This window comes from Nomia melanderi, chromosome 8, assembly GCF_051020985.1.
Source record: "Nomia melanderi isolate GNS246 chromosome 8, iyNomMela1, whole genome shotgun sequence".
Taxonomy (NCBI): Eukaryota; Metazoa; Arthropoda; class Insecta; order Hymenoptera; family Halictidae; genus Nomia; species Nomia melanderi.
Genome location: NC_135006.1, coordinates 10491886 through 10510071, shown reverse-complemented (window position 1 = coordinate 10510071; position 18186 = coordinate 10491886). Strand labels below are relative to the sequence as shown.

General features: G+C 29.0%; 2 protein-coding genes and 1 long non-coding RNA gene across 6 annotated transcripts in view; 1 reads left to right on the top strand and 2 right to left on the bottom strand.

Annotated features, from left to right (window-relative positions):
• LOC116427478 (putative inorganic phosphate cotransporter) overlaps positions 1 to 9639 on the bottom strand; it is a 41675-nt gene extending 32036 nt beyond the window's left edge. The window contains exon 1 of the mRNA XM_031977879.2: positions 9473 to 9639. Within this exon, the coding sequence (XP_031833739.1) occupies positions 9473 to 9536 (64 nt within the window). The 5' untranslated portion in view covers positions 9537 to 9639. The remainder of the gene's footprint in view (positions 1 to 9472) is intronic.
• The window catches only part of LOC116427483 (uncharacterized), a 51657-nt gene extending 34132 nt beyond the window's left edge, over positions 1 to 17525 (top strand). The window contains exon 3 of the long non-coding RNA XR_004235083.2: positions 17379 to 17525. This is a non-coding gene — a long non-coding RNA (uncharacterized LOC116427483). The remainder of the gene's footprint in view (positions 1 to 17378) is intronic.
• glu (structural maintenance of chromosomes 4-like protein gluon) lies at positions 9578 to 17589 on the bottom strand. 4 transcript variants are annotated; one of them, XR_004235082.1, is made up of 9 exons: positions 17116 to 17446; positions 16860 to 17051; positions 16607 to 16783; positions 15803 to 16095; positions 15455 to 15734; positions 14774 to 15370; positions 10476 to 12637; positions 9949 to 10157; positions 9578 to 9677 (listed from the first exon to the last, which is right to left on the bottom strand). XR_004235082.1 is itself a non-coding variant. In XM_031977878.2 (9 exons), exons 2-9 carry the CDS (start codon positions 17314 to 17316, stop codon positions 10025 to 10027), a joined length of 4035 nt encoding a protein of 1344 aa, XP_031833738.1. In that variant the 5' UTR covers positions 17317 to 17383; positions 17453 to 17589; the 3' UTR covers positions 9907 to 10024. The 4 variants fall into 4 exon arrangements, 3 of the variants coding, with proteins under 3 accessions (XP_031833738.1, XP_031833737.1, XP_076226144.1); XM_031977878.2 differs by lacking the exon at positions 9578 to 9677 and adding an exon at positions 17453 to 17589 and having other exon boundaries at positions 9907 to 10157; positions 17116 to 17383; XM_031977877.2 differs by lacking the exon at positions 9578 to 9677 and adding an exon at positions 17453 to 17575 and having other exon boundaries at positions 9907 to 10157; positions 17116 to 17395.
• Positions 17590 to 18186: the final 597 nt, after the last annotated feature.

The window sequence follows — 18186 nt, the reverse complement described above, 5'->3', positions numbered from 1 at the left end:
GACCCAGGACTTCAAACTTTTTGGAAGTGAGTATTAGATCAAAAGTTATGAAACATTAACCCTTTGCGGACGAAGGTTCTTAGGAATGTACAAAACCTTCAACAGACGAAACTAAATGATTTATCAATCGCTTAATCAATAAAAAAAGGAAACTCTGTGCAGATCTCTAGATGTTCGAGTAATTAACTCACTCGTTTGCGGTTTGGTCTTCCAAATATGAACATTTCATCTCGCCGAGATGTCGACAGTTGTCCGCAAAGGGTTAAAGTTTCGCATTGCACTCAAACTTCATTTAGATAACAGAAATTGGTATTAATAGGATTGGTTTTTGTAAAGGGAGGTACCTGAATTGCACCTCAGAAAAACTATCCCCACTAATATCAATTTCTATATCCAATCATCCAAAATCATAATTTGTAATCATGTATCAAACAAGATGAAAGTGTTACAGCTGTATGAAGATAAAACGATTTTTATTCTATTATGAGTTTCAAATTTGTGTTAACAATAAATTTTTATTCACTGATCAGTGCCGTTTGGTTGTGAAATTGGAATATAGAACGTAAAATTTGAACGATATTTATTTAAATTCATTACAGTAAATCCACAACAATAAATTCATAAGAGTCTTGTGTAAATACAGGCTTTTTTCACTGATAGAAGTGCAAACTAAGATCTTGCAAACATGCAATAAGTTATAGTAGAAATAATGTCCTCCGAAAGTTACAGTTTATACTCATGGTCAGTGTGCGAAGAAAATAATTCTCATTGTTACTTCTTGTTGAATTTTTTTAAACTGCTAGCTTTAGAAGGATATGATTTGCCAGCTGAGGGAATACATTGAATGTAAAGATAACATTCCCGAGTACTGATATTTTTGGTAATTTAGATGATGATGTCGATAAAATTCTATTAGCAGAAGCCATCAAAGAAATGTTTTTATCAAAGAATAAAATTATAAAATGATTGAAGAAATCACCTTAGAATTTGAGAAGAAAATTTTCGAAGCAATATTAAATTTCTCTTCCTCACAGTGAAAAATATTCGGTCGAAAAACAAACATGGAAATGAGGCGTGCATATAAAAAAAGTGGAAACGTTTTCATTCAATTTGCTCTAGATGCGTACTTTTAATATTATTGTTAGCTAGTATACAAGTATCATGATGAATTATTAGAAAGTCGAAAAAATGAATCTATAGGTCGTAATATTTTTCGTGCAACTATGAGTATTTACAATACGTGAGACTTGTTACGAATAAAGTATATATTTGTATAATAAATGTTAAAATATTCTTTTTATAAGTTTTCATATCCCTTCGGCTCATCTTATTTTATTATAACAGAAAAATTAATTTTTTATGTACGCAAGACATTTTTGTACGGAGGAATTTTATCTACAAATGATTATGTTTCCTTGTCGCAGTGTGATTCTACACCTTTGGTTTAATAGAAATTGAGGCAAATAAGCTGCTGCAAAATTGTCTCTGACGTTGATAAAAGCGGTAAAAATTTGTTATTGCACCATCGTGTTCTACGCGTCGCGGAGACAAATAGTCTCGAGGGAACCATGGGTTAAAAATAAATGGTTTTCTTGCAAATCGCTGTTGAATTTAGCGTGAGAGAGTAAAGGAACAAAATGTTGATTGTCCTTTTCTGGTATACTTCGTCCTTAACACATTGAATGCCACACAATTTCATGTAGCAAACTATATACTATGAAAAAAATGTAATATGAAATTATCCCATTGAATCGTTTTATTTTTATTGCATGTTTATCTGGCCGAATGTCACCACATTAGGCAGTATTACTTGTTATATAAAGATGTTTGCAAATAATCGTTGTTGTATTGATCGAATTATAGTAATTCGATGTAGTCTGGGGTCACCGGAGACCCCTATGGCACTCAACGTGTTAAGGAAAATGGGATCGACGTTGTTTATCGAACCGGCCATCGCCGCGGAAGAATCCGATTTCCCGAGATTTCTGAAATTACAGATAATAATCAGTGGAATAAAATATAATAAAATATTATTTGGTCATCATTTTTACTTCATTTTCTATCCGTTATAAATTCAGAAACCTCGATCTGCATCCGATATTTTTTGGGCTTTCGTACATCCGTTGAAACTAACCCAGATGAGAACACCGACCATAAATGGCGAGAACAAATGATACAAAGGAAATATAACGGTGAGCTCTACGATGGATATATGAAAACGAATGCACTGTAGATAAGAATAATTCCAAACTGTTTAAGTAACATTAAAAACTAGGAAAAGGCTGTGGGTGACGTTAGTTGACGTCGTTGCAGTATAACTGGCTGGTTAACTTTCAAGGATGCGAATTCGATTTCCGCTAGTGTGAGTCTCCTCCTTCTAAATATCCTACATTTAATAATATTGCTCGGTATTTTAACTTCTTTTTTTATGTATAAAGTGAGAACGGTTTTTCTTAATCAATTGCAGTTCTTGAAAAACGTTAAAATGGTTTTATAAATATTCTCAAATGCAACATTACGAACATTTAAGTGTGATTTCTGAATCATTCAACGCATCTCAAATGCATCAACATTTGTAAATATTTGACAATCCATGTTTAAAACTATGATCTGTTTTATGAATGTAGTCCGCCACTGATCGTGTATTTTGGTGGGGAGCCTGCTGCGACAACAGAAAGTCGGGCAGCATTGTCACCTTGTGAGATAGAGCTTCGGTGTTCCTTTCACCCCTCTAGATAGAGTGTTAAATAGTCTCTCGGTGGTTCGATAAAGCATATTTCTACATTTATCGAAGATAGTTTACACCATGGTGTTTAGAAGTTTCAACAATATTTTTTTATCTCAGAAGATAGTACATAATCATATATAAATTATTCTTGCTTTGTATTGACCAGAAAGAATTTACCTTTTGAGAAAATTTTAGTCTCAATTTGCACATTACTTCCAAGCAATATAATGATAAATAAATTTGTATTTTATATATTTCGTCTTAAAATCATAACTTCAAAATTCTAAATAAAATATTAATTATAAGTTTCTTTAGAGTTCTGCTTAGAAGAAGTAAATTTAAAAATGTAGTTCATAATGAAATTAATGCGACAGTACCTCTATAAAGAGGTATTTTATATAACATATAATGTAACTATTACTATATAATAGTAATAGTAACGTAATAGTAATAGTAATAGTAACATATCTTTCTATGTAGTGAAAATGTAAAATAGCTCATAATATAGATTTAATTAATAAATATACACTGGTATGAAAAATCAAGGGATCACTACATTTTCTGTGAAAAATTGTCGATATTCAGACTATTGTAACTTTCTGAAAAGAAACCGTAGCTCGCTTTAAGACATGAAGTTTTTACTTTTGCAATTCATTGTGTTTTAATGTAAAATGGTTGAGTACATGATACAACCAGACTGATATTTGAAGACTTTTACAATAATTCCTTACAACTTGAGATACAATTTTTCTTATTATTTTATTGAACTATGAATGAATAATACTACCTAAAAATAATACCTAATTTTAGTGTATGCTTAATTTATATATTTCTTTCGTGTTCAGTGTATTAAAATTTATTCTAATGCCAACAGCAAACTTTTAAGAGAGAATTTAATGAAACGGCGAGGAAAATCGTACTTACGTCAAGTTTTAAGGTATCATTGTAAAAGGAAAATTTCAATCTTTAAATCTATTTAAAAACCAGAATCCAAAGATTTCTAAATGGTTTCTAGATTTTGAAAAGTAATGAAGTAAAAGCATGGGCAGAATCTCTCCCTCTGTACTCTAATGGCGTAAAGATACAACACCGTTCATATCAATCTCTATGATCTAATTGTAAGTGAAACTCGTATCTATATCTACGAAACATAGGAAACTATCGCGATTGACTGGAACTGTTGGAAGCTTTATCAGGGGGAGTATTTACATGAAACCTGAGAAGGTATTTAGATACAGACAGGATAAAGAAAGAAATATTTATGTAGTGTCAGCGAACATTTTTCACAATTATCTCGGAAACTAAAAGAGAGCGACCTTTATGAAACGAAAAAGTTATTGTACACTTCTATAACAGTCACATTTCTGTTTATTATCTTTAAAAATTGTCGATTTTAATGCTGTTTCTTTTTCAATTAATCGAACGAAATATTTCTATTATGATTTATTTTATGTGAATAATGTATTGTAATAAATAAGAATTGTAATTCTTACAACCAATAATAACTGAGGTTATTTAATTGTCGAAATTTGTGGACAATATAAGAAGTGACATTTACCTTGATATGGACACGCTTCGTCCAAACCAAAAGTTATTAACATGTACAATGGAATTCATATAAAAACTTTGTTAAAGACTATATTATTCATTTTTAATTTAATTGTTCTACAACTATATTGGAACTTTGATAATGATCTATGTGACAAACATTTCAAATACTCTACTTCTGTTCAAAGATTTCTTGAGAATTTTCTTTTTTTTAAGAAAAACACTGCTATTGTTTAATGAGTAATGCGTGAAGTGCCAATAGAAACTATGTTGATTACAATTCCGAGGAACTCATAGTTATTTCTAAAAAAAATCTAAGTTAGAAGAATTTGCGATAAGAACAATTTTTTTGATTATCTACGATTTGATACTTTAAACTGAAACCGTTCAAGCTCGGATAATCCGTTATCGCATGTTATCAATAATTATCTTTTGTCTTCTCTTCTATAAGAGAAGAATTACTATTATATAGTTATAACTACTACAAAAATGAAAACCAAGTTTTATTGATCATGTATAGATAGTATAACAAGAGAAATACAATATTTACCTTGTTCTTTGTACAACTTTTATTGAATTGAGTAACATTTATTTAACCAAATCAATTACAACAGTTCGTTCAACTACACGACAATTTTCTGCAAACTTTCCAGTGTTATTAATAACCTAACATAAAAAGCTGTCGTTTGATATATGAAAAAGATATTAATGTGCAAAAGATAATAAGTTAACTCAATTAAATGATTTCATTGTTATACAAACATATACAATATTATATTTTACATATTTTATTGCCATATACATGTACGCTTCGTTCTGTGAAAACTGTGATTTCATGTAAAGTATGTGAAAATTGTTTGGCATTCAATGCATTAAAAAATGATGACGAAAAATTAAATTAAATTCTAATTAAATGTTTAGGAATGAGTTTAAGGATAAACTTATACTTCTTTTATTAATTTTATTAATAAAAGGTAAAATAAATTACTGGTAATTGCAAAATTTATAACAGCTGCATAAGAATGTGGTAGATACTTTGAAAATGTTTAAGACTTGAAAATCTATATTGAGGAAAAGTTGTTTAAAATTATTTTTTTATGTACATTAATTATTTTCAAACGTATCTGTTTTGTTTAATGTTTATAGTAACACATTACGCTTTAGAGCAAAATTCTTCAAAAATTAATGGTGGATAAATTTACTGTGCAGAAACTAAAAAGAAACATTATATATAAGAGAGACGGTATCATTTTGTCACAGAATATATTAGTAAATTGGTAAGTTGTAAAAAATATTATAAAATATCGATACCTCTGATCATTCTTGTAAGCTTTGATATTAAACGTATACATTGAGAAGATGGAAAATTACTTTCTTTTAAGATGTTATTATTTGATAGTGTCAGTCAATTAAAATATGTTCAATTATAATCAAGTACATCAATCTGTTTCTGGTGGTATTTCCAAATCAATTGTGACATCCAATTAGTCCATAATGGCAAGCTATCGTTATCAGTGACACTTATCAACTAAGGCACCAAATGTTGTTATAATTACTATCGATCGAAAATTTGAAATTATTCTGTGAATCGACGGAAATACGAGTACATTGGTAAAACAATGAATTTAAGCAACTGCAAGTAATTACATTAATTCAGAAAATGTAAAAGCTAAGAGTGCCGTTACCTATTTTTTAAAACATTAGCTTCGAATCAGGAGAAAATTCATGACACGATGTAATATATCGATCGTTACTTCTAATTAATGAAAATGTTTAGTGATGATAACATAAACAAGTTCTTCATCAAACGAGGAGTTTATTCATATAAGAAGAGAGTGTTTACATTATTTCCAATTCGTAAAAAAGTATTGTTGTATAAAAGCTAGCTTTTTATTTCAATGACAAAATAAGCAATAAGTAAAGAAGTATTGTTTAAACATTCTCGAGAATAAAAATTATTTTTTTATAATTTTTGAGACCAGTTCTGCAGATTGTTTAGACGTACAGGCAATTGTGAGCCTGAAAAGACCGTAACCAACTTCGAAAATTACTTATTATACGAATATTATACGTAGTTAGATATAAGTAAGCCGACACGCGGAAATGCGCGAAGAGATCAGGAGCAACGCGTGCTTCTTTTTGTTCAGTACAACATACCCGTTCCTAGTAAGAAAAAGGAACAAGTACTTATACATCTGGTGCAAGCAGAACACCAACGAATTCTTTCATACCTTTCTTTGGGCATCGTTCGTGTCGTCGAGTTTTAGCCATAAATGTAGCAGACCTAGATTTTAATTCAAAGAACAAAATGCTATTTCACTCGTACATTGAATGAATACCACTAGAAAACACGATGCTCTTTATCGCTTACTTCCTTATATAACATAAATATATGCAGATTGTTTATTCCGTGAAATATTAAACAAAGAAAACAAAACTATTCAGAAATGTAATAGAACGTTATTGCTAACGTAATTGCTAAAGCAGAATTCTTGGTAAAAAAAGGAAATAACTTCGACTTAAAAACTCGGTTATTTATATTATATGTTACTTAAATACTAAATAATTCATTAGCAAGAAAAAAAACAAGAATGCACGTACTCTCGGTCATACCATTTAAAAATGCAGATATTTAAAGCACTATTTCACTAATGAAAATAACAGGATTATTAAGAACGTTTGTTCAAATGTAAGGCAAACAGGTGTGATCCTATTTAACTGAAAATGCATTTAAAACACCGGTATTCTTATTGCAAATTACTCTAATTTTAACACTTAACTCACCGCACTAGAAACATCAAGTCACAATTACACTCTTCATCAGCTCTTCTTACATCCCTGAAGTATTTTTCAGTTTTTACAGTTTTTTGTTATTTTTTATGTATGGTAAGTTCATATGTGCAATGATCATTAATTAATTTTAAATCTACTTAAATCAATTAGTTTCGTATCAGAATACGCAGACGAAAATAATATTTACCTTAACAATATTCTCATAGCTTTGTTTATTGTCAATTGATAAAAAAAATATAAACAAAGTATACTAAGAGTTACGGGCATTTGCGTTGTAGGAATTGTAAACCATACATAAGAATAAATAGTTGAGGTAAATGTGAAATACTTGCGTTTAATCTATGAAATATACTATATATATATTACTACAAAGCATTTTTCATTCAGTGTTTACATTTTTTTCGTACGGAACTTATGTAATCCAACGAGATAAAAAAGAATCATTATACTATCACTTACTATCGTTTACCAATTACTCGACGAAAATAAAACCAAGGGGTTTTCCAATCGCGTAATATTGATATTGATATTGACTGTCGCATTTATGAACATATTTATGACCTTGTACTACGTGTTCACGTGGATAGATAAACTCCGCATCTATTAGATGTATATACGGAAATACTGTGCCTTAATGTGGACCATTCTTCATTTTTCATTTTAAGCAATGCAGTCATATTACAAATGTTATTTACATTTTATAACTTTAACCATTAAACAACGATATTTTCATTATTATTACAGACATTACTCAATATATACATTCGAAAATATTGCTATTGAAAATAAATAAATGCCGAGAAAACGATCTCGTTTATAATAAAATTACGCATGCATTATAATACGTCGAAAAATGCTATAAATTAATTAAGATCAATAATCATATATGAATAAAACTATCAAATCTACAGATATTTCTGAAGATTTATTAATTCTTTCATAGATATCTTTTTTGATTCTTGATAATGTCGTTGATAAGATCTGTACACATATAATAGCCATCATTCAATGATTTACGCAGTGTATAAGTATGTAAGTAAAAGATTGGAAAAGTTTAGATTATAAATATCTAAATTTAATCCTTACACAAAACCAGTTAATTGTATTCCGGTTGTTCGGAATACAAATTTTAACCTGTTCACACTGATATATGCTAAACGTTACATTCCACGCATTACATATGCTAAATAAAAAAAAATTCAAATAATTATATTTAAGAATTTCATCTATACTAAAAAAAATGTCGATTTATCAAAAAACAAATGAAGAACGCTATTTAATACTACATTCATCAATTATTTTTAAATCTTTTAATCATAATTAAGCAAGAACTATCAAATAAACTTTGAAATATAAATGAGCTTAACAATTTTATCTCGATTTCAAATAAACTGTAAACAATTTTTGACATTACAATTTAAATAATTTCGATAATATCAACGGATACACAAAATATAATCAATAAATTTCGATAACTATCATTTGGTACTTGCTTGTGTGTTACTATAAATACAAAATTGATACATAAATTAGAATCAATTCTTATAGCTCACTGCTCTTAATCACTTTAGTTTTGAAGTACTTTAAATATAGCATTAAAAATTATCTTTCGGTATTTCTTCACTCATCTAATATTTCGAAAAAAATTTAGCTTATCTTCAATAAACTTTTCCGTCAATAATTACGTAAATCTTATAGAATAAATTGTTTAATAATATTTCGAGCAGTTATAAGTCACCGATATCAAATCTGTTTCACAATTTTATTTATCTCTAATATTTCGCAAGCAAACACATCATGAAGTATAAGAAATAATAACATAAATGATAACAAAATGCAAATTATTATATAGACTGTTTTATAAATCTTCTTAATGTTATTACTAAACTACAGAAACAACTTTTTCTTTTACTCTTTGTAAAATAGTTTATAAAACCTTTATTAAAAGTACATACAAATTTATATTAACTATTCATCGCTATCTAAAAATGCATAGAAGGTTCAAGACACAATAAAAAAGACATTAAACCTATGTCATATTATTAATTTGTTAAGCTTCGTTTATTAATGTTTAATAAACCTGTGTTAAATTTCATTATCATTTACTGACCTATCATAAACATTTACTTATTTATAGACTATTATCATTTAACGACCTACTTTAACGTAATAATTGTACAGGTATGAAATAATAAAATTCTTTTAAAACAAGTAAACGACTGTCGAAGTATAAAGTAAATAAATATATTCTGAAATTAAATATTCTCAAAAGCTTAGTCGGAATAAATGAACGCAGATTAACATTGAAATGTTTTCAAATTATCATCTGAATTAATTTCAGCTCACACATTTTATCAGTAACCTTTGAAAAAAGTATTTAACATAAAATATTCAATGCCATACCTGATGTTTTCGTAGTTTCCTTTTCGAAATCATCATCCACGGGCTGCTCCTTCTTTGTAGACATTATTTCCGACACTTTCAAACACAGACTGTTCAAATTCTAATCTCATACTCGATATTACTTATATCACACATGCGCCCCACCGTTAAACGACCTCCTCTCCTTTTTCTTGCAAGTATATCTTGCTAGTTTCCTACTGACAACCTTCACCACAATATACTTCGTAAAAACGAAAATTGCATAAATGCAGCTAAATAAAGTAATACTTAAAAACAATATATTTCTAAACGAGTAAAAGTGGGATTGAAATTGTATCAATATAAAATAAAGATAACATTATTTTTATAAGAACTTTAATAATAAAATGTATAAATAATTCTAAATCTAAATATAAATTGCTTATACATAAGTCGATTTTATATAAAAATATTGTTTATTTTACTGTATTTCATAAGAAATGATTAAAAATATTTACTCTTTTATACACAATCGTGTTTTTCTATATTTAAATATCATTTTAGATTTATAGAAAACATTGCTTATGTCACTTTTTATATCCTACGTTTCTTTTTCTGCGATTTTCTACCGGATCCCTCGATATCCGTGTTTACACTGCTACTTGTACTAGGTTGATCTCTCACAATTTTCTTTTCCGGTGTTGGACATAATGTTAATTCAAGTGAACTAAAAAATATTATTGGCTTAAGTTATATCGTTCTGGTTTCTTAACGTCAGTACATTTTTAGCTATGACTTTATAAATAAATTTATAGCTTGAACTATAATGAATTTACACAAAGTAAATGAAAATTGTCGAATAAAATGGTAAAGAATACTTGATCTTTGTTTTTAATTTTTATGTGGAATCATAACTTTTCATATTTCTCTATTTACAGGTCATATTGTAGAATAATACTGAATATTAAATAAACATCTTCCTTAATTGTATTAAAAGTTATTTTTAAACAATATTAATATGACCGTAGAAGTTAATTTTACTTACCTAAGTGTATTTCCATTTATTTCTTGACTTTTGTTTGCAGTTTGAACATTATTCCCAATCTGTGTTGCACATTTTTCCTTAGATTGACTTTGTAGAGCGAATTTTTGTGTTTGACTGGAATAAATATTCTTTGAAGTAATTTGCGTTGGAGGTGCAATGTTATTTTTTTCATAATACTTGCTTAAATCAACAGTAACACTTTTTGTAATATTGTATGTTTTATATATTCCAACCAGATAGTCCGCCAATTCAAACATATTTGATCTCAATGAAATAATTATAAATTGTGCATTTTTTGTTCTTTCTTTAATGTAATTTGCAACAATAGATACATTTTTAAAATCTAAAGCAGCGTCAATTTCATCCATAAAATAGAGGGGAGTAGGTTTGTAGTGATGCAATGCAAATACAAGGGCTAGAGAGCTTAAAGTCTTTTCACCTCCGCTAAGATTACATATATTTTTCCATGATTTCTTAGGTGGTCTTACACTGAAAGCAATTCCTTCACTGAAAGGATCCAAAGAATCAACCAATTCTAATTCAGCATCACCACCCAGTGTTATCATTTGATACATTTCTTTTAGCTTATCCGTAATTATAGTAAATCCAGTAAGAAATTCTTGAATTCTACGACGTCTTGCCGTTTCATAAATATCACGCATCTTATTGCGCTCCACAGTTATTTTTTCTAAATCCGCTGCACGTTGCAAATATAATGCATCTTTTATTTTATATTCTTCAATAAGTTGCATATTTGGAATTTCAGTCGGTAATTTTTTCTTAGCTTTTTGTAAATTGTTTAAAAGAGTTTTTTCATCTAACTCGTTAAGTTGTTCTTCGGTTAATTCATTTAATTCTTCTAAATCTTCACCGGGAATGACTTGAAGCTTTAATTGAGCAATTCTTCGCGTATAATCTGGAATTTGTTGTTTTAATTCTTTTATTCCACTTTTACAGTCTTTCATTTTCTGATCCAAATCAATTTTAATGGCTTTCATTTTATTCTCTCGTGCTTGTAAAGCATTCAATTCTTCTTTAAAAGATGACATATGTTGGTCTTTCTCCAAAAGAGCTTCTGTAAGTTCATTCAGTTCCTCTAAGTATTTTTTTGCTTGTTCTTCTAATTCTTGCTTTTCTTTTTGAGTATCACGAAGTCTTTGCTCACATATATGTACATCATTCTCGAGGTTACTTATTCGTTGTTCGACTTTTTTCAAATTTCTTTCAGATGTTTTCATTGCAACCTGCAATCTACAAATTTCTGCTTTAGCTTTTTCAATTGATTTGCCAAAATTAGTTATAATCTTTTGTTTATCTTTTACACGACTTCCTGATATTTCGTCTATTTCTTTATTAATACGCAGTACTTCATCTTCAATTGATTTTGAAGTTTCTTTGACTTCCTCTAAGGATTTTTCAGCGACATCCACTCCTTTCTTTAACTGCTCTACTTTTTTTGGATTCGCAATTGATTCTGTAACTTTTTCTTCTTGAATTTTCAATTGCGTTCGTAACGATGGTTCTTGTTCTCGCAAGGTTTGAATTTGAATATGTAATTTCTCTTTTTCAACTGTCATGTGTTTTATATCTATATCTAAATTATGTACCTGGTTTTCCAAAGATTGATATTCAGCCCGAAGTTTAGAGCATTGTTCCTGCGTTTTATCCAAATCTTTTTGTAATTTTTCAATATCAATATTGGAAAATTCATTGTTTAAAACCTTTTGTCCCATTCTACCCTTGAACGCTGTTCTTCCACCGCCACTCATTGTACCCGACAATTCAATTAATTCACCTTTTAATGTAACAACTCTGAAACGTTTATGACCATATGCAATGCGTGTTGCTTGATCTAAATCATTTGCTACTAATGTATCTTGTAATCCATAATAAAATGCAGGCAATACTCTCTGATCTTCAACATGTATAAGATCGAACAGCCTTGGGACATTTTCAGGTGTTTGTATCTTTTGTTTACATCGTTCTACGAATCGTTGCTGCTTTTCTAGAGGTATGAATGTAGCACGTCCTATATCATTTGTCCGTAGAAATGTTATGCATGCCTGTGCTGTTGACACTGTATCAACAACAATATTGTCCAACGGACCACAGGCTGTTGAGATTGCAACATCATATTTTCCATCTATGGCACCAAGGTCACCCTGCATGTAAAACAATGTATTTAGACATTGTATAAAAATATTAAACTCTGACAATGATTAACACAACTGAAGCAACATTACAAAAATAAACACCTAACATTAATTATACTTGTATGGTTTTCAATATTTTAAATATTAATTCTATGTCATATTTTAAGTAAAAAATATCTTTATATGTTCAATATAGTATTGATATGTTACGTACACAGATTTTACTCTCGGAATTAAAAACACTTGTTACAATATTTATTTAATTTAATTATATATAAAATTGTAAGGATGACCACTTATAATGCTTATAAAATATTCTTTTCGTGACTCATAAAAAAATAAACTGCAAATGCCTTAATGTACCTATTACATACAAAACAGAAAGTTTACCCTTGTTTTTTTTTAGTTTTTTCCACTTATGTTAACAAGCCATTTGGATATTATGTCAGCCAATGTTTATCATACATCTCTTACATTGAACCAATTACAGTGGAACTTCGTTTATCCTAATCCCATTAATCCGGATTATTGGATATTCGTTTTTTTATTCTAATAATTATTGTTAACCCCTTCCGGACGAGCGTATTTTAAACTTCTAAAAACTCTCTTCATAAAAAATTAAAAATACATCTAAGTCTTAAATACTAGAAAAGAAGAAAAACACATGTCAATCGCTCGTTATTTAAATAATGAAATGATTTAGTTGTAGCTTTCGATTTGAGATGTCAAAGTTCGAAATCGCTATTACAGTGGCATTCGACCGCAAAGGGTTAATATACTGACTGTGAGTCTACGTTTAATACAATGCGTTCGAGTCATTACTCTCTATTTCTCATCTCATTTTGTTTACAATATCCTAATTCGTTTACAGTATCCTTGTGTATAGCTAGTATCTTAATTGAAATCGGATTATACTGTACATATGTAGGTACGTTCTGTTTTATACCATTAAAATTGGTATAGAAATATATAAAATGTGCAATAAATAGTCAAATGTACAGTGGGTGAAAAAAGTATTTGCACACCCTCTTCTTCTAAAATATCTCTACACATTGAAATAATATATTGATATTAATTGTGTTCTTTAATGTCTTTTAATATGCAGAAACCGCATGCTCTTTGAGAACAACGAATAATGTAGTTTAAGGAAGTTACGAAAAAAAAACAGAAATTTTGTATTCAAAAAAGTATTGGTAGATTCGCAACTATAAAGGTAAATCGTACACTTATATGTTTTAAACCCAATACTGAGAACGCAGATGTAAACAAACTTTGTTTACGAGTATTGCTTGGTTCAAGCTACGTAATTAGTCTGTGTTTGCTTCCGTATCGAAACCATGGTTAATAAGAAAAATGAGTTGCTTCCTTCCATGTGAAATAAAATAATTTTCCTTCGCAAATGTGGTGAAAATTACCGGAAAATTGGAAAAACTTTAAATTTAATTTTTTCTACAGTGAGGCATGCTATAACAAAATACGAAAGGACTGCTTCTACAGGAAAACAGAACGATGAGATATTGTATGAGAAGCAATAAAAGAATTCTTTGTGAGTGCTGCAAGTTTAGACAATGACATTGCAGCATCTTAGATAAAAACAATATTCCTCACACAGTAAGAAATGTGTTCTACTGTGTTAAAATTTATTACAAATTTCACCAAGAACTACTAAAAAACTAATTGAATCTATACGAAATAGACTACAAAGAATCATTAATGCCAAAGACATGCATAAAAGATATAAATATTCGTTTTTTACCAGAAAATCTAAGCAACTGTACATTTAGGAACTATATTCAAAATGTACCAATACCTACTTGGGTACGTAATTTTTGTTTCTCTCTTATATCTTTTTTAAATGACATTAGTAAGTGTTCTTGAAAAAGATATAATTGTTATATATTAAAATACACTAATTAATACAATTAATATTGATATGTCGTATCAGTGTAAAAAGATTCTTTCGAAAAAGAGAGTGTGCCAATACTTTTTTGAGCCACTGTATCTATGTTGTTTATGTTTTTAATCAATTTTCTGGACTACCCAGATTTTCAGTCATCCAAATTAAGCTTGGTGCCATTTGAGTCAGATAAACGGTGGCGTCCATTGTATTGTATTTAAAAAATACATAATTCTTAATTTTCTTACCAATCTGCCATATATACCAGTGATTCTTCCTTCTGTTTTCTCTCGCATTAAACTGTCTATAATTTTGTTTCTTGACTTACTTGCTTGCATAGCAGACTTTTGTTCTTCAAACGAAACTCTCATTTGTTTCAACTTTGCAATCTCTTTAGTCTCCTTGTGTTTTATTTCCTCCAATGCTTGTTGTACTTGTATCAAATTCTGTTGACTATTTGGAATTTTTACATTGAGACTTTGTAGATATTGCTCTTTCTCCGCTAAAGTATCCACTGTGGATTTTAAAGAATTTTGTAACTTTTCTAGTTTTTCTCTCTCTATCGATTCTGTGGAAGTGTATAATTTTAATTCGGATTGAGCAATATTGAAAGCTGCTTGAGCTTGATCAACATTTTTTCTTAAAGATATTAATTCCTTTTCAAGTTTAGAACGTTTCTTTAACAATGGATCTGTTTTCTCACGTAGTCCAACCATTAATTTTTCCAATAACACTTCTTCGTGTTCTCTTTTTTTTATGTGACTTTGAATAAGCTCTTCACATTCCTGAATACTTTTCATACTTTTCTCAGGTACTTTACTGAGATCTTCTAATTTAGATTTTTCCTAAAATAAAGTTCAGTTATTGAATTATTGAATCTAAGGGCAATATATTTTAACTCTTTACTATGAAGATAAAATGTAGTTTACTGATTTTAATGTTGCAATGTTTGCTTTCCGACGTTTATTAGTCTCTACTAGTTCTGCATGAAGTGATTCATCTTTTTTGCGAATATTATCAAATTGAGTTGTGATTTCATCTTTTTTTGATTGCAAATTATCCCATTTCTTATTTTTTTCACTAATTATTTTCGACTGTTTATCTTTTTCTTCCTGAATTTCTTTCATTTTATTTATAAGTTCCAAAATATCTTTATCTAATTCATTAACTTTACTTTCTTGTTGCGCTAATTCTTTCGTTGTATCAAATCTATAAAAACATATTTAGGTTTTGTAAAATTGTTTTATAGAATTTAAATTAACATATGAACATAATACCTCTTATAATGGTAAAGCTGATGTTGTATCTTCGTTATTACGTTTTCTGTTTGTAAATATTGAACTGCTTCTTGCATAGGTTCCTCTAAAGCTGCTTTTTCTTTCTCAATAATTCTCAAACGATTTAACTTCTCAACTCTATATTCTGATAGAATTTCCACTTTTTCTGATAATTTTTCCAATGGTTCTTTATAACGAACTGTTCCAATTATATCTTCCAAAAATTCAAGCATGCCAGTATCATTTTCATTTTGTGCCTTAGGTTTCATCATAGCTATTTGCTCAACTTCTCCCTAATATAATTATTTAATATAAAGTAATTAAATTAGAATATAACTAAAATCCTTTCACTATATTCATATAAAATACTTCTGCCTTCAAAATAAGATAACAGTAAAAAATATTCTCTTATTGCATGTGTCATGTAGAAAACCAAAATAACAGATTATTTATACATTATTATACTTTACTTTTTTCTAATCATTTTTAATATGTTAAACATATTTTACAATATTTGATTATAGTTGAACTTCCAAAACCATGATTAAAAAATTATTGAAATATAACTGTAAAAGTGAGATTCTTTTATAAAAAAAATAATACAAGCAAAGAAAGAAGTTAGACCAGTATCAAAAAAGAGAATTTAATAAACGTTACACGCTTACCAATCGCTGTAACATGGAATTTTCTAAACACCTTATATGAGCTTTTATTATATAGTTAGCATTAGAATCAATGAACAAACTAATTGAACACAAATATAATTAACTTTTATGTAAAGAATGTTAATAAATGGTTCCATACTTGCAAGATTAAAAAACGGTTGTGATCTAAATCCACACCATACGACCTTAAAAGTTTTGAAATCTCTTTGAATTGCACTTTCTTTTTATTATGTTCATAATATGAAGAATTATCCTTAAACGCTGTTCGGGATATACTAAATTCACTGCCAGGAACAACATTGTACTCTGCTCCAGCCTAAAACACAACACTTATATTATAAAATTCATTAGAAATGTAATTTAAGCAATAAATTTTAGAATGAATAACATACTTTATCAACAATTTGTTGAAAATGTACAGACACAGTACAGCTATTAATATTCTGATGCTGACTGGAATTATGTATTAAAACTGATAACTTCTTTGACCGAATTTTATTAGCTCTGTATCCAAATACAAATAACATTGAGTCTATAACATTGCTTTTACCACTGCCATTTGGACCAACAATTGCTGAAAAACACTAAGAAAAAGGAAATGCAAGTATTAGTTTGTAAACATCCATTATCAAAATATATCTAACTTACCTTATGAAAAGGACCAATAACCTGAGTTCCACCATAACTTTTAAAATTTACATTAACAATTTTTGTAATCATAAGTCTAGGACCATTTATATCAATTTCGTGAAAGATTTTAATAGGTGGTGGTATGAATATGTCATCATCTACTTTTAATCCACCTTCTTCATCAATGTCCATAATATCATCGTCTTCATGAACGTCCATTTTTGCTCTAACTTTTTAAACATTTAATAACAGATATATGGTGTATTTTTTGTTTTCATTAGACAACCTGTATCAAAAACTTCAACACAACATACAAGAAAAACGCCGAACTTAATTCAAATTTCAAATAACTTACCTAACGTACGAGCACGGAGAATATTTAACAAAGGTAAAACTCCACGTTTTCAAGAACCACAGTTCATTGCACATGCGTACAAAACTGGTGTTGTTCAATGAATGTAGTTCTTAAGTTTTGCGATATCGACTTGTCCATTTCTTTTGCGTATAATTTTCTTTTCTCTATATTTTATCTAAGTAGTAATCCATAGAAGGTAATGCCAATTTTAAATGGTACAAGATCACAATATGAACACATGTAATTATTTCGCGTCTGTAACTCGCAAGTTCTCTAGAGCAGAAATGTCCATATAACTTACTCCCCTCACGCTAGTAACTCGGAAACAGCGTTCCCCCACTTCCTCTACTCAGAGTTACCCGATATTGTGTATATGAGCAGTTCTATATAGTAGTGTTCAAACACAGGTAAAGATAGGTATAAAGATTGTAACTTTTCGCGAGGGGAACGATCCTAGAGAGTTCAACACCTCTGATTTGTAAAACAAATGCATGAATAGAAACATTTGCATTCATGAATCAATGAATATTGCATTTTTGTAATATTATATTTGACAAATACTATTTTGAACATTCAAATTACGTACAACTCCCGCCAAAAAATCCAACAGTTTTAGTCAATTGTGGTAGTTTTGTAGTAGATACATATAGAAATGAGCTTCATATGTTAAATAATGGAGATTAACATGAGTAGAGCCGCTTTTTTGTTGGGGAGGAGTTGTTCGAAACATCAAT

What these genes read in the sequence shown, in the direction of transcription:
- glu (XM_031977878.2), bottom strand. Translation starts at nt 17,316, where the DNA reads ATGGACGTTCATGAAGACGATGATATTATGGACATTGATGAAGAAGGT. An exon ending in TTATTGGTCCTTTTCATAAG is followed by an intron (nt 17,052 to 17,115) that starts GTAAGTTAGATA and finishes CCTTTTTCTTAG; the next exon opens with TGTTTTTCAGCAATTGTTGG. An exon ending in ACCGTTTTTTAATCTTGCAA is followed by an intron (nt 16,096 to 16,606) that starts GTATGGAACCAT and finishes TAATTATATTAG; the next exon opens with GGAGAAGTTGAGCAAATAGC.